The 17,389-nt window shown below is 40.3% G+C and overlaps 1 protein-coding gene across 2 annotated transcripts in view; it reads left to right on the top strand.

Annotated features, from left to right (window-relative positions):
* Window positions 1-17,389, top strand: part of DNAI3 (dynein axonemal intermediate chain 3) — a 105,763-nt gene that overhangs the window by 10,589 nt on the left and 77,785 nt on the right. For both annotated transcript variants that reach the window (XM_070367760.1, XM_005888445.3), the window contains exons 4-7: window positions 10,383-10,564; window positions 11,288-11,392; window positions 13,762-13,911; window positions 15,083-15,282. In XM_070367760.1, coding sequence (XP_070223861.1) covers window positions 10,383-10,564; window positions 11,288-11,392; window positions 13,762-13,911; window positions 15,083-15,282 — 637 coding nt within the window. The remainder of the gene's footprint in view (window positions 1-10,382; window positions 10,565-11,287; window positions 11,393-13,761; window positions 13,912-15,082; window positions 15,283-17,389) is intronic.

Below are 17,389 nucleotides of genomic sequence, written 5' to 3'. Positions count from 1 at the left end.
TCATCCTCTGTCGTCCCCTTCTCCTCCTGCCCCCAATCCCTCCCAACATCAGAGTCTTTTCCAGTGAGTCAACTCTTTGCATGAGGTAGCCAAAGTATTGGAGTTTCAGCTTTAGCATCAGTCCTTCCAATGAACACCCAGGGCTGATCTCCTTTAGAATGGACTGGTTGGATCTCCTTGCAGTCCAAGGGACTCTCAAGAATCTTCTCCAATACCACAGTTCAAAAGCATCAATTCTTCAGTGCTCAGCTTTCTTTATAGTCCAACTCTCACATCCATACATGACCACAGGAAAAACCATAGCCTTGACTAGATGGACCTTTGTTGGCAAAGTAATGTCTCTGCTTTACAATATGCTATCTAGGTTGGTCATAACTTTCCTTCCAAGGAGTATGCGTCTTTTAATTTCATGGCTGCAATCACCATCTGCAGTGATTTTGGAGCCCAGAAAAATAAAGTCTGACACTGTTTCCACTGTTTCCCCATCTATTTGCCATGAAGTGATGGGACCGGATGCCATGATCTTTGTTTTCTGAATGTTGAGCTTTAAGCCAACTTTTTCACTCTCCTTTTCCACTTTCATCAAGAGGCTTTTTAGTTCCTCTTCACTTTCTGCCATAAAGGTGGTGTCATCTGCATATCTGAGGTTATTGATATTTCTCCCAGAAATCTTGATTCCAGCTTGTGCTTCTTTCAGCCCAGCGTTTCTCATGATGTACTCTGCATATAAGTTAACTAAGCAGGGTGACAGTATACAGCCTTGACGTACTCCTTTTCCTATTTAGAACCAATCTGTTGTTCTATGTCCAGTTCTAACTGTTGCTTCCTGACCTGCATATAGGTTTCTCAAGAGGCAGGTCAGGTGGTCTGGTATTCCCATCTCTTGAAGAATTTTCCACAGTTTATTATGATCCACACAGTCAAAGGCTTTGGCATAGTCAATAAAGCAGAAATAGATGTTTTTCTGGAACTCTCTTGCTTTTTCAATGATCCAGCGGATGTAGGGTTCTATAATTTCAAGGAAAGAAGCTGATTTTTAAGCAAATAAACTATAACTTAAACAACCAAACTGATGTTGTTCCTACTTTTAGAGGCTAAATAATCTTATTCTAACAACTTTTATTTTTGTCATTGTTGAAATTTTCTCTTAGAGTTTTCTTAGATGATGTAGTTCATGTTTAGAAACAGGGAAACACATATATTGTTGATTCACTAACATTGAACTCACAGCCAACAACACTGTAATTCAGGCCTGACTGATGTTTATCTAATAATACACATGTTTTCTTATAAAGTACATCACAGCCTTCTTGCACTTAGGAACACTAGACAGCACTTTAGCTGTAAGCTCAGGGACCATTTTAAACAGGCAAATCATCAATACAAAGCAGAAAAAATGTGGCACCACATCAACAGTAGAAAGGACACTGCAGTTTGAGGGCAAGTAGAAGACGGTAGAGCCTCCTTGGCCATGTGCACTTTGGGTAACTCACATTTTTTGCCACCTTAAAGCAAGTCCACTAGTGAATGTGAAAGTGCCACAACTATTGATCTTGGGTTACAAATGCATTTTAGAAAGTGAATTTGCAAGTACAAAATGTGTGAATAATGAGGACGGAGAATATTTATTTGTTTGTGCATTCATATCCTATTCACACACACACCCATGCTGACTCGCCCTTGTGTGTGCTCACTACCTCTCACCCTCTCTCTTCTCCCTCCCTCCTACACTTCTCTCCATCTCTCCCTTTCTTTCTCTCTCTCTGTTTCTTTCTTGCACACCCACAAGCTTCAGGGGAACAGAAACTCTTGTTTACCCCTGTACCCCAATGCCTATCTTGATACAGAATAAACACTCAATAAATATTTGTTGATTGATTGAGTGAATGAGTAAACTGCTTTCCCTATTCTTCCTTTCTAATAGACCAGCAGCACTCCTGCCCTCCTTAGTCCTGTGTTCTATCTCCCACCCAGTTTTCCCCTGGGTAGCACTTGTCACCATTTGTCCTTATTTGTTTCTGAGTGTGTTTATATGCTTAACATCTGTCTCCCCCTCTAGATTGTATGCCCTAGCACTAGCACCATGTTTTTCACATACTAGGTGCTCAGTAAATATTTTCTGACTAAATAATTATTAACTAGTAAGCAGATCCATGACTTTGCATGCATGCATGCATGTTTCTTTAAGGAAGAAAAAAGAAATTTCAGCACTTTGTAGTGAGAGTTGAGGGGTTTGATTTAGCATCCCTTTGTCCTACAACCTGTCTCTCTCTACTCTCTACTCCCAGACTCCCTTGCTGTGGGCTCCTTGTAATTGCCAACTGTCACTCAAGGCTTGGGGCTGTCATGCTGCTTGAGAGTAGGATTCCGTTTCCGACCAAGGACCAAGGGATCAACAGACTAGCTAAAAAATGTCTCCTAAGGCTCTAACAGCCTTCCTTGGTGGCTCAGACAGTAAATAATCTGCTTGCAATGCAGGAGACACAGGTTCAATCCCTGGGTGGGGAAGATGCCCTGAAGAAGGAAATGGCAAGCCACTCCAGTACTCTTGCCTGGAGAATCTCATGGACAGAGGAGCTTGGCAGGCTAAATCCATGGGGTTGCAAGAGTTGGACACTACTTAACAACTAAATCACCACCACCAAGGCCCTAACAGGCAATATCTGGAGGTTTCTAGAGATGATGTGTGATTTTTCCACATAATTAACATTTATTGAGCTTTGTGTCAGGAATACTTCTCTCATCCCTTTAGCCCTAGGAAGTTAGCGTTACTGTGGCCATTAGAAGATGGAGCTGCTGTGACTCCCAAAAGTTAAATAATTTACCCAAATTATGTGTCACAGTTTAATACAGGTTAGAACATCCATGGTATATTAATGGCTTATGGCCACTGTAAGAAGTCACCACAAATTTATTATTGTACAGTTTTGGAAATTAGGAATCTGAAATTGCTGTCCCTGGGGTAAAATCAAATTGTTGGTAGGGCTGGTTCTTCTGGAGTCTCTGAAGGGATAGTCTGTTCTCTTACCTTTCCTACCTAAAGGCTCTCAGTGTTAATTGACTCTTGGCCCCTTCCTCTGTCTTCAAAACCAGCAGCGTATCATCTTCTAATCTTTCTCTGACTTTGACCTCTGCCTCCCTGTCACTTCTCCTTGATATTGACCCTCCAGCCTTCCTCTTATAAGGACCCTTGTGATTTCACGTGACCCACCTCAGACACCCAATAACTTTCTCACCTCAAGATCCTTAACTTACTCACACCTGCAAGTCTCTTTTGTCATGTAAGGCAATACGTTCACAGGTTTAGGGAATTAGGATATGGCTGTCTTTGGGTGAAGTATTACTCTGTTTACCACAAGAGATTAAGAGCACAGCTTTTGGAATTAGACAGATGTGGTTTGAATCATAATTCTGCCACTTAATGACTGTGTGGCCACAAATGACTTCACCTCTTTGATCTTCTTCCCCATCTGAAGAATGAGGTACTGACACTCATCTCGTGAGCATGAGGCAGAAGGACAATTAGGTAATACGTGCACGCTTCCTTATACAGGGCGGTCACAGAGAAGGTTTGCAGTAACTGTTGTTACTATAACGGTAGGGAAATAGATTAACGAATGGGAATGAAGAGTCCAGAAATAAACTCACATATATATGGTCGATTCATTTTCTACAAAAGTACAAAGGCAATTCAGTGGAGAAGAGACAGTCTTTTCAATAAACGATTTTGAAACAATTGGATCTCTACAGGCAAAAAAGTGAACTTCCACCCATACTGCACATCACATACAAAAATTATCTCAAAATGGATCATAGACCTAAATGTAAAACCAGATATTATAAAACTTCTGGAAGAAAACATAGGAGAAAGATATTTGTGACCTTGGATTAGGCAAAAATTTCCTAGGAAAAAAAACACCCAAAACTGTAAATCCTCAGAAGTCTTTGCCTAACTGGTTTTTTCTTTTATGAAATTCTAGTCAGAATGAGCTAAAGGGATGAGCTCTTGCTATGTGCAACAACATAAATGAATCTCAAAATAATCATGCTAAGCAAAAGAAGACAAAAAGCATATAATGTGCATTTATAAATAGGCCATAAAAAACAAACTACTGATCAATAGAAATGGAAAGCAGATCACTGATTGCCTGGGAGTGAGGAGAGGTGCTGGGAGAAGGGGCAGAAAGAAATGTTTGTGTATTACGGTTGTGTTCTTTATCTCGATTGCGGTGATAGTTTCATGGGTCAATGCATATATTTATCAATTTGTATACTTTAAATATCTACAGTTTATTATTTATCAATTCTATCTCACTAGAACTGTTTTTTAAAAAGTAAACCAAAATGTTAAAAGAAAGATATGGATGAAATGCACGGGACTTATGTACACACAGGTTCAGCACGCAGGATTGGCCTAATTGCCGGGTGGCCTGTGGCTTGTACTGCACAGCCTGCATCCCTGTGCACGTAGGATCCCTAGCGAGTTAGTTGTGGAGAGCTTGAGTCTGCCTTGGGCCTCTGCTCTGCTGGGCTCCTAGGTGAATAACTGCACTCTCTGCATCCTGTGCGATGGACCTTTGTTACCTCCCTGACCGTGTGTGAAGAGGCGCAGGACCCTCTGCTGTGCTCTGCTGTGTCACACATTTGAGAGAAAGTACAGCATGCTAGATGCAGTGCAGGGAATTTGGTTTGGAACCTAGGTCCCCTAAATCTAATTCCTAGCCCCTGACCTTGGATACTTTACTTGTACTCTGCCGGCCTCAGTTTTCTCAGCTAAAAAATGCAGGCAGTTACAGTAATGTCTTCAGAATGTTGTTATAAAGAGTAAATAAATTAATAATCTGTGTAATGTGCTTGGAACAGTGCCCGGCAGTAGGTGCTTCCCAGAAGCTTATATATAGCAGGCTGTTTTTCACTCACTGTCATTCACTTACTGCCCTGGGCTGGCAAAATGTCCAGCAGGTCTTGCCCCCACGGAAGCACTTCTGACCTCTGCAAGCTTCAGGAGGCCCTGCATGCCTTCTCCTCTGCTCCAGCATCTTTCTCACCCTCCTGGACCAGCCAGTTTCCCACTCTGCTAGAGGCACAGCAGAGCCCAGACCCCATCTCACCACAAATCACCAGAGCCTCACTGTCATACACTTACAGTGCTGTCTTCAGCGCAGGCCTCAAAGCCTAAATAACAACAGTTCTTTCATTAAATTTAGCCAGAGATCCTTGGGGTGTCCACAAGGTCAGACCTTGCTGTGTTTAGTTTGGTCGCTATTCAGGTAGGGCGTGGAGGTACTGACTATAGTACTTCTGCGTGGTCTACTGGCTACTAGTTGCCTATGGTTATTACTGATTGTAGATCCCAGCCAGAAACGGGCTACTAATGCTACTAACTTCTAGATAAAGGAATGTAAGATTCTATCCTGTATTAAAGTTGCCTTGACAAAGACAAGTTAGTGACTTCCCTGGGGGTCCAGTGGCTGAGACTCTGCACTCCCATGCAGGGGAGCCCGGGTTCAATCCCTGGTCAGGGTACTAGATCCCATATGCTGCAACTAAGACCCAGTGCAGCCAAATAAATATTTTTTTAATGCTCAGTTAGTGTGAAAGGATTATGTTTATGAAGAATATCTAGCCAGTAGGATTTGAAGTATGTTTAGTGGCAGTGGGTGACATAGAACACATCTTGGTCCCTGCCCTTCCAGTTTCTTGGATGGTAGGAAGCTTTCTGGCCTTTGTGAGCACCTCTGTTCATGAAGGACAGCCACCTCCTTTCCAGCTCTAGCTGTGTCGGTCTCACAGTTCCACCTAGTGGTTTTCTAAGACAAAACTGCAAGAACTCTTACCAGGCATTCAGTTTAGTTCAGTTCAGTTCAGTCGCTCAGTCGTGTCCGACTCTTTGAGACCCCATGAACCGGAGCACACCAGGCCACCCTGTCCATCACCAACTCCCGGAGTCCACCCAAACCCATGTCCGTTGGGTCGGTGATGCCATCCAACCATCTCATTCTCTGTCATCCCTTTCTCCTCCTGCCCTCAATCTTTTCCAGCATCAGGGTCTTTTCCAATGAGTCAGCTCTTCGCATCAGGTGGCCAAAGTATTGGAGTTTCAGCTTCAACATCAGTCCTTCCAATGGACACCCATAACTGATCTCTGTTAGGATGGACTGGTTGGATCTCCTTGCAGTCCAAGGGACTCTCAAGAGTCTTCTCCAACACCACAGTTCAAAAGCATCAATTCTTCTGTGCTCAGCTTTCTTTATAATCCAACTCTCACATCCATTCACCACCACTGGAAAAACCACAGTCTTGACTAGACGGAACTTTGTTGGCAAAGTAATGTCTCTGCTTTTGAATATGCTGTCTAGATTGGTCATAACTTTACTTCCAAGGAGTAAGTGTCTTTTAATTTCATGGCTGCAATCACCATCTGCAGCAATCTTGAAGCCCAGAAAAATAAAGTCAGCCACTGTTGCCACTGTTTCCCCACCTATTTGCCATGAAGTGATGGGACCAGATGCCGTGATCTTCGTTTTCTGAATGTTGAGCTTTAAGCCAACTTTTTCACTCTCCAGTTTCACTTTCATCAAGAGGCTTTTTAGTTCCTCTTCACTTTATGCCATAAGGGTGGTGTCATCTGCATATCTGAGGTTATTGATATTTCTCCCGGTAATCTTAATTCCAGCTTGTGCTTCCTCCAGCCCAGTGTTTCTCATGATGTACTCTGCATACAAGTTAACTAAGCAGGGTGACAATATACAGCCTTGACATACTCCTTGACCTATTTGGAACCAGTCTGTTGTTCCATGTCCAGTTCTAACTGTTGCTTCCTGACCTGCATACAGGTTTCTCAAAAGGCAGGTCAGGTAGTCTGGTATTCCCATCTCTTTCAGAATTCTCCATAGTTAATTGTGATCCACACAGTCAAAGGCCTTGGCATAGTCAATAAAGCAGAAATAGATGTTTTTCTGGAATTTTCTTGCTTTTTCAATAATCCAGAAGATGTTGGCAATTTGATCTCTGGTTCCTCTGCCTTTTCTAAAACCTGCCTGAACATCTGGAAGTTCACGGTTCACGTATTGCTGAAGCCTGGCTTGGGGAATTTTGAACATTCCTTTACTAGCGTGTGAGATGAGTGTAATTGTGCAGTAATTTGAGCATTCCTTGGCATTGCCTTTCTTTGGGATTGGAATGAAAACTGACCTTTTCCAGTCCTGTGGCCACTGCTGAGTTTTCCAAATTTGCTGACATATTGAGTGCAACACTTTCACAGCATCATCTTTTAATTTGAAATAGCTCCACTGGAATTCCATCACCTCCACTAGCTTTGTTCGTAGTGATGCTTCCTAAGGCCCACTTGACTTCACATTCCAGGATGTCTGGCTCTAGGTGAGTGATCACACCATCATGATTATTTGGGTCATGAAGATCTTTTTTGTACAGTTCTTCTGTGTATTCTTGCCACCTCTTCTTAATATCTTCTGCTTCTGTTAGGTACCTACCATTTCTGTCCTTTAATGAGCCCATCTTTGCATAAAATGTTCCCTTGGTATCTCTAATTTTCTTGAAGAGATTTCTAGTCTTTCCCATTCTGTTGTTTTCCTCTATTTCTTTGCATTGATCACTGAGGAAGGCTTTCTTATCTCTCCTTGCTATTCTTTGGAACTCTGCATCCAAATGGGTATATCTTTCCTTTTCCCCTTTGCTTTTCACTTCTCTTCTTTTCACAGCTATTTGTAAGGCCTCCTCAAACAGCCATTTTGCATTTCTTTTTCTTGGGGATGGTTGATTCCTGTCTCCTGTACAATGTCAGGAACCTCCATATATAGTTCATCAGGCACTCTGTCTATCAGATCTAGTCCCTTAAATCTATTTCTCACTTCCACGTATAGTCATAAGGGATTTGACTTCGGTCATACCTGAATGTTCTAGTGGTTTTCTCCACTTTCTTCAATTTCAGTCTGAATTTGGCAATAAGGAGTTCATGATCTTAGCCACAGTCAGCTCCCGGTCTTGTTTTTGCTGACTGTATAGAGCTTCTCCATCTTTGGCTGCAAAGAATATAATCAATCTGATTTTGGTGTCGACCACAGAAACACTGACTTCTAGCCCTAGTGGCTCAATGATATAATTATTCAGGTGATTTGGGGGTTTTTAGTCTCTATAGGCAGAGAAGGCAATGGCAACCCACTCCAGTACTTTTGCCTGGAAAATCCCATGGACAGAGGAGCCTGGTAGGCTGCAGTTCATGGGGTCACTAGAGTCGGACACAACTGAGCGACTTCACTTTCACTTTTCACTTTCATGCATTGGAGAAGGAAATGGCAACCCACTCCAGAGTTCTTGCTTGGAGAATCCCAGGGATGGGGAAGCCTGGTGGGCTGCCGTCTATGGGGCCGCACAGAGTCGGACACGACTGAAGCGACTTAGCAACAGCAGCAGTCTCTATAGGTGTAACACTGATTAGTATTTTTCAGGAGATAAAAACTGGCAATTTGTTTATAATTCATCAACAACTTACATTCCAAATGTTTGCTTATTATGCCAACTGACTGTACTTTGCAATATATTTCCATATATAATCAGTGTTACGCCTATGGAGACTAAAAACAAAGCTCACAATTCCTACTTGAAAGGCCACATGCACTTCTCCCCTCAATGATGCTCTTGTTGAGCAGTGGAGGGAGGGTGTCAGACACCCAGGTGTGGGGCCTGGAGAGGATGAGAGTGGGTTCTGGGACTCTGGGAGCTTGTAGTTAGGGGACAGAGTTCTGGGGGTAAATGCAGAACTGAGACTGGGGTGGTAGAAGCTAGTGATGATAAAAAAAGAAAAAAGAAAATGAGAAGAAGGCTTGAGAGAAGAGATGGCAACAGGCAAAATGATACCTTGTTCCCTTCCATCCACTGTCCTAGGGCTTGCTGCTGCCCAGCACTGACCTGGGGTGGGGGCAAAGGGATAGGAAGAAGAGGAGTGGAAGCCTCCTGAACCTCCCCTCCTCCTCTTCTGGGGGCAGTTCTGGGATTGGGGAACCAGAGGAGGGAAAAGGAACTCCCTATCCCACCTTCTTCCTCACTGCCAGGTTTACCAGTATGACCTAATTGGAAAGTCAGTAGCTTTAAGATGTGAAGAACTGAATAACAGGTTTGACTGTGAAAAAGAGCGCTGGGGAGCAGAGGTACCTATTGAAGGGCATACTAAGGGCAAACAGTACGGAGGTAGGAATGCCAGTAGGGAGGAAGCATTGATGGGCTGAGAAGGGCCAAGAGGGGCAGGCAGGTCTTCAGACTGGAGGGAAAGGCAGAAAGTCAGGGCTTGTGCTGATCAGCTGGTGGGCAGGGCTGCAGGCTGTCGCAGGATTCTTTGCTTTACAGACAGATTTTCTCTGTGAGGGCAAATGAGGTCACCTGGTGAGAGAGAGCAGCAGGTGAACAGAGAGGGTGGGGGGTGTTTTAGGAAGGCAATACAGGTTTAGGTTAGAGCCTAAAAGGGCAATAATACCTTAAAACCAAAATTTCACTTTTAAAATCTATCCTAAGAAAAGAATTTGAAATGTGATAAAACTTTATAAACTAGATATTTGTTTGTAGAGTTGTTTATAATCATTAGAAACAAATTAGAAAAATAAAAGTAATGCTTACCAACAACAGAGTGATTAAAAACTATGCTACAGAATTATGCTAGTTTAAAATGATACATTAGAAAAATTATATAATGTCATAGTAAAATTCTACTGACGTAATGTTAAGTACAAAAGGCAGGATTTAGAATTTCATTTAAGATACTATTAATATGTATGGAGTGACTGGAATGAAACAAACAATTAATATAGGTTCTCTCTTGAGAGATAGTATTATGGGTAATTGTTATTTCTGCCTTTTTATCTTTTTGACGTTTAAGAAATTTTATTTCATTTTGGAGTATAATTGATTTACAATGTTGAGTTAGTTTCTTCTGTACAAAGAAGTGATTCAGTTACACACATCCATATAACTATTCTTTTTCAGATTCTTTCCTCTTTAGGTTTTTACAGAATATTGAGTGGTGTTCCCTGTGTTAATCAGTAGGTCCTTGTTTGTTATCTATTTTAAATATAGTAGTGAGTATATGTCAATCCCAAACTCCCAATTTATCCCTCTCCCCCACCACGTTTCCCTTTTGGTTACCGTAAGTTTGTCTTCTAAGTCTGTGAGTCTGTTTCTGTTTTATAAACAAATTTATTTGCTGACATTTTTTATAATGGACAAACTTACTTTTAAAATATGAACAATGATTTTAAAGTCTTTTAAAATTTTAAGCAAGACAATTATTTAAAGCAAACAACTGCATATTTCCTAGTGTTCATATTTTAAATGGTTATATTTAATGTCTAAATTCACTTTGCCTTTCCCAGGTCATCCAGAAATTTATCCATTAGTATTAACTACCAAGACCCAGGAAATATTTAACTGCAGAGTAGATGAAGATGTCACAGAAGAACAACCTTACAAACTTATCAAGAAAGAAGATATTTTTGTAGACTTTGCAAACAGAGCTGCAGTATCTGATTTCTACCCAGTCAAAAAAATTGTTCAGGTAGGTATGTCACCCCTCTTTATTTTTCAGCCTTACCTCAAGAGGTTCCTGATACATAATCACAAAAGTTGGAGAGATTCTTGAGCCCAAATCTGACATTTCCCATTACCTCGGGCAAATGCTATCTTATCCATGTCTCTTTGGGAATCCTTCTCAATGACCCTTTGTGAAAAACAAACTCCTATCAGTGACAGATTGTCTTATTCCACACCCAGAAAAGCTCGTTCTTGCCCTATTTTAACTAGAAAGGGAACCTACTCTATTTTCCCATACTGCTTTGATTGTAAACGTTCATAATTTTAGTCCTAATTTGTCTGCAAACGTGCTAAAGAGTACAACACCAGATAAAAGGAATACTTCTTTTTTTCCTCGTTAGAAATAAAATTGCATGGTAAATTTCCCTGAACCCATTGTGGTTTCTATTTTTTTCCTTTCTTTCTTAAACTTTTTATTTTGTATTGGGTTATAGCCAATTAACAATGTTGTGATAGTTTCAGATGAACAGTGAAGGGACACAGCCATATATATTATCCACCCATTGTGTTTCAAGAGCTCTTGTAAGTTAATAAAATAACTTTGCAATTTGGGGTTATTAACGATAGATTAGCACTATGGTTTTCTTCTACGATTGATTGATTAAAGAAATATTAATTTGGTGTCAATATCTGAATAAACTGAATGACTGCTGAACATTAACCTTCTCTTTTGATTATATTTTTGTAGGAATATCCTGGAGATGAGCTTCTCCTTGTCTACGATAGAGACTTCAAGTATGGACTTAACTTTTATCTTATTGGAACTGAAGAGGGCAAGGAAAACTATTTAAATGTAAGCACACCCTAAGTCAGTGCAACCTGCTGATTGTCAGAAGGAAGCAGTACCTCTGGGGGTGGGGAGCAGACACGTTCATGATTGTTCTTGTTCGGCTCTGATTCCCTGGGACCTAGAGGAGGTGAGCAGTAAGTGTGCAGTGAGGCAGCTAAGACATCTCCTTCTTTGCCCTTCACTTGCCCAATGAGAGTGGAAACAGTGAATCTGCTCTCAGCCATTCGTTGGCCTATATTCCTGGTTCTTCTCCTGCCATCTCCATGACTTCAGGTAAGTTACTGAACCTCTTACCTGCAAAATGGTGGTACCAGTAGAGCTGTCATGAAGATTAAATAAGCCAATACAGGAAAAGCCCTTTGTACAGAGCCTGACACAAAGCTGGGGCTTCATACATATTTGCTATGATTATTCAAAAGCAAAAATTTGAAAGGACAACTTGGTCATTGGGCGGTTGAAGGGAATGGGGTGTCAAAGATAAGCAAAAAATAAAAGAATGATAGTTTCCAAGGAAATGAAGTCAATTCACCTTTGGGGTGTTGCATTCAAAGTAGTCATGAAAGGTAACAAGTTGCCTTCTGGTCTAGCATCCTCATGATGAAGTGTAGTCAAAGTGAGGGAGACAAAGGAGTTTGCATGGTTGCCCAGTAGCAAGAAAAAGAAAAGAACGCCATAGAGTTTTAAAATACCTAAGACTTTTTAAATTTGATATATTTGTTAGTCAACATTTTCAATTTCATTTTTATGGTTGTTTTTCTCTATGTTTTAGTTTTTTATTATGGTGGAATATTTCCAGTGTATAGAAAGGTATACATGATGAAACAAATATCTATACAGAATTAACAAATGTTAATATTTTATCATATTTACTTTAAAGTCTTTTGAAACAAAATATAACAGATAACGTTTCACTCCCTCTTACACATCTTTCTTAATTCAATTTTTCAAACATCTCTATAAGGAAGTATTGTTCTAAGGTTGTTGTTGTCTTTTGTTCAAGGTTTCATACTGTCACCATGTATGTATGTTCTACAGATAATATATATTATTGCTTAAAATTTACATAAAATTATACAACTTGTCTTGCAGCTTCTGTTTTTCACTGAATTGTAAAATTCTAGGATCTATTCATTTTGATACATTTAGACATCATATACATACAGATTGAGTTTGTTCATTCCAATTGTTTTATGAGATTTTATTTTCTGATTATTCCACAGTGTATCAACCCTTTCCTTACTGACATTCATTTAATTGCCCATTTTTTTTTTCACTATTATAAATAAGGTAGCAATGAACATCTATAGATCTATATCTGTATTTATATCCATATCTGTATCTCTTTGCACCTCTTCCTTGTGGACATCTTGGTTTAAAAAAACATTCACTCTTTATAATTTAGTGGATATGTTTATTCATACATGTAATCCTCTTATCAAAAAGCATTATTAAATCAGAGAAAATTAGTTTTGTATTTTATCGAGTTTTAGCATTCCATATTCTTCAATACTTTTTTCTTATCACACATCTTTTCCCTTTATTCTTCTCCTATCTTTTTCTTCTTTCAGCTTCCTTTTTTGTCCTTAAATTCTTTCTTTTTTGCCCTTTATTCTTCCCTTTTTGGCTTAGTTTCCTTCTCATAACTGAACAGCATGAACCAACAAAGAAGAAAAATAATAAGGGAGAGCTTCATGAATTTATATAAAAGTAAAGTTCATTGCAGAATATACATGTATAACTATAACCTAAATTTGGTTATATATGTGTGTATTTTTTGCTGAACTTATCTCTTTTAAAAAATTGAAGTATAGTTGATTTACAATGTTGTTAGTTTCAGGTGTACAGCAAAGTGATTCAGACATATACACACACACACACACATATATATATACACACATATACTTACATATATATTCTTTTTCAGATTTTTTTCCCTTATAGATTAAAACAAAATATTGAGTGTAGTTTCCATGCTATACAGTAGGTCTTGTTGGTTATCTATTTTATATATAGTAGTTTGTATATGGGGCTTCCCAAGTGGTGCTAGTGGTAAAGAATCCACCTGCCAATACAGGAGACACAGGAGACATGGGTTCGATCCCTGGGTTAAGAAGATCCCTTAGAGAAGGAAATGGCAACCCACTCCAGTATTCTTGCCTGGAAAATCCCATGGACAGAGGAGCCTGGTGGGCTACAGTCCAAAGGGTTGCAAAGAATTGGACACAACTGAGCGAGTTTGCAGACATTCACGCACATTAGTATGTATATGTTAACCCCAAACTTCTAATTTATTTCTCTTCCCTTTTCCTCTTTGGTAACTGTAAGTTTGTTTTCTGGTAGTACATCTTAGAATGCTATTTATTTTATTCCAGCCCCCAGAACTACCAGAAGAACAAGAAGAATATAAAGATCATATTCCTGAAGAAACATATATTTATAGGCCACCTATTTCTAAACCGTGGGTTTCTTTGGGCAGTGAAAAAGAAATCGAAGAAGAATCAGTTAAGGAATCTACAAAACAGGTCAGCAGCTTGAATATGATCTCCAGTTATCACCTCCCTAGAGCTGAGCAACAGTTATTCCTGAGGAATCCATATGCTTTGCTATGTTTGCTGTGGAGTCATGGTTTTTCTTTTGATAGAAGAATGGTCACTGTCTTAGGTGGGTGTTATGGGTTGAATTATAGCTCCTCCTGAAAGATAAGTTGAAGTCCTACCCTCCAGTACTTCAGAAAGGAAATAAGGGGAGTTTTATCCATTATGGCAGGGGTCTTTATAAGAAGATGGGGTTGTGAAGACAGAAACACCAGGAGAACACCATGGAAGATGGGGGCAGAGGTTGGAGTGATGGATCTGCCCCCAGGGAACACCTAGGATTGCTGGCCGTGTCAGCAGAAGCAAGGAAAGAGGCAGGGAACAAAAAAAAAAAAAAAAAAAAAGAGGCAGGGAACACATTCTCCCGCAGAGTCTTCAGAAGGAACCAACCCTCTGACAGCTCTTTTCCTTTTAAGTTGGGGTATAGTTGCTTTACCATATTGTGTTAGTTTCTGCTGTACAAGGAAATGAATCAGCTATATATACACACATCCATCCTTATTACAGACTTCTAGCCTCCACAAATAAGTGAGAATAAATTGCTGTTGCTTTAAGCCACCTAGTCTGTGGTATGTGATTACAGCAGCCCTAGGAAACTAGGGCATTCCCAGAGCAGCCCCTTCCAGGAGCAATTGTGTAGAAGTGATTTAAGTGTCTCAGAAAAGAATGGGGGGAGCAGCAGGACAGAGACATGGCAGAAGCCTTGCAAGGGTGCACTCTTAGGCAAAAGTCTAGCAGAGGGAAGGCTTCAGCCTTCACCCCTAGGGAACTCTGGAGTGTAAATTATACCTCAGAGTTGTCCCAAACTAAAGCAAAAGAGATGGGCTTACCTGTGTCTCCTACTGTCTATCCCTGGTCAAGATATAAACTGCCAGTCACTTCCTGTTCCTTGTGCCATCAGGCAAAGTGACCTGGTAGCCCTAGAGCATCCTCCATGGAGGAGCAATAGGTGGTGGCTTTGGGAACCGAGAGCGCAAGACCCGGAAAGGTGCACAGAAATTACATCCAGGAGGATGTGGACAGAGCACCAGTGCTGTCGACCACACATCTGTTCTTCTCCAGAGACTTTTGTCTCCTTTACTGCTCACCTGTGTTGCAGATTACATATATGATTTCTCGAAAACGAAGTGAATTTGGCGCCCCCATTAAGTTCAGTGACCAGAACGCTTCCAGTGTGAAAGATGCCTATATTGAATGTACAGCCTACCCAGATAAAAATTTCACTCTTAAGCAACTTGAGAGAGATGTTGGCATGCAAGTAGTCCCCCAAATCAAGGAAACAAGTACTCAGACAAGATGGTAAGTATGAAATGAATATATATATATTTTTTTTTTTTTTCAAAAAAGCAACTATGGTAAAACCTGGCAGTATCTGTGATTACTGTGACAGAGCTTTATAATAGAAACTAATTGACAGTGATGCCACATCTCCACAGAGAAATCCAGCTCAAGAAAAACTAATTATAATTACCAATGCTTCTTAAAAATCTTACTGGGAAAATGAAATACAAGTATATATATGACTGTATAAAGGGGATTCCCCAGTGACTCAGCGGTAAAGAATGGGCCTGTAAAGCAGGAGACGAGAGTTCAGTTCCTGGATTAGGAAGATCCCCTGGAGCAGTGTATGGAAACCCACTCCAGTATTCTTGCCTGGAGAATCTTATGGACAGGGGACCCTGGCGGGCTACAGTACATGGGCTCGAAAAGAGTCAAACACGACTAAAGCAACTTAGCATGCACGCAGGCTTATTTTTAGGATTAAAAAAACTTTTATTTTGAAGTAATTTTAGATCATAGAAGATAAGCCACAAATGTTGGATATGATTTTGAGACCTGGAGAAAGAGAAAACTGCCCAGAATTTTTTTAATGACCTGAACAGTTCCAGGGGGTGGTATAAGCAGAGTTTGCAAAGGACTAGCCCAGGTTGGGTGGACGGAGTAGCAAAGGCAGAAGACAAGCAGATTTTCTGTGGCAGGCAGGAAGGAATTTTTTCAAGTTCTGAAGCAAAGAAGAGGAAAGATTAAAGCTATTAAATAAATTGAGCCAGATTAATTTTTGAGAGCTTAGTATTGAAACTCCAACTAAAAATCTTAATTTATCTACTTAAAAAAATTGGAATATATAATGGAACTATATGTAACCTTATCCTGTATTTTCCAAGTCTCCTGTAAATGTGTTATCATACTTTCATAATTTAAAAAAATTTAAATTAAAAAAAAAAAAAGATGAGCAAGGCAGTATGTATGGGAGTACAGAGGGGAAAAAAAACCTGTAGTTGAGGAGATTGGCCAGAGTCCGTGTGTGTGTGTGTGTGTGTGTGTGTGTGTGTGTGTTAGTCGCTTAGTCATGTCTGATTCTTTTCGACCCCATGGACTGCAGCCTGCCAGGCAGCTCTGTCCATGGGATTCTCCAGGCAAGAATACTGAAGTGAATTGCCATGCCTTCCTCCAGAGATCTTCCTGACCCAGGGATCAAGCCCATGTCTCCTGCATTGCAGGCACCTGAGCCACCGGGGAAGCCCAGATAAGAGTCTTCTATAATTAAACCTGGTCACAGGTAAAATGTGACCAGTGTCTAAAATAAAGTGGTGGCAGTAAACCAAGAAAGAGTGAAAAGGAGACATGTGTAAATACAAAATCCTAAAACTCCCATCATTAGAACCAACAAACAATTAGCTAATTTCTCTGCTTTTTTTTTTCTTAACAACAAAACTCTTCACAGAAGTTTTCCACATTTGCTAATTCTACCTTCTCTTCTTCCATTCTGTCTTAAGCCCACTGTAGTCTTAACAAGGTCCCCAAAGACCTGCAGTGGTCTGATTGCCTAATCCAGTTTTCAGATACCCTCTCTCTCCATTTCTCAGCAGTATTTAACATGGTTGACTGTTTCTTCTTCTTGGCTTATGAGCAATATTCAATGTACTCTTTCTAACTCACTGGCAGCTCCTTCTCAGTCTCTTTTACTGGATCCTTGTCCTCCCAACTTCTAAACATTAAAGGACCCCCAAATCTAACTCCTTTTGATGTTTTTTCTAACTACACTTAATCCTTGGGTGAATTTTTTAAGTTAGAGCACATGTACATCGATACCAGGGGTCAGGATAAGATGACTCAGAAGTCAGGGAGCATATGGACAGACAGGCCAAACCAAAAGAGATGAAGAGAAAGACAAGGATTGGTAGACAAGGACTGGTAGTCACGTCTTGGCAGAGAATTAGGACATCAAAAATCATTAAACATTGACAAGTAAGGATAAGACCGGAAGGACAGTGGTGATTCATTAGTACAAAAGAAACTTGGATTTTGAGACAAATTTCTTAGTCAAGCCAACTAGAGATTTCTGTTTACTCAGCCATAAAAAGGAATGAAATTGGGTCATCTGTAGAGATGTGGATGGACCTAG

Source organism: Bos mutus, chromosome 3 (assembly GCF_027580195.1).
Source record: "Bos mutus isolate GX-2022 chromosome 3, NWIPB_WYAK_1.1, whole genome shotgun sequence".
Classification (NCBI taxonomy): Eukaryota; Metazoa; Chordata; class Mammalia; order Artiodactyla; family Bovidae; genus Bos; species Bos mutus.
The sequence above is the reverse complement of the archived record's forward strand: the minus strand, read 5'-3'. Positions and strand labels throughout refer to the sequence as shown.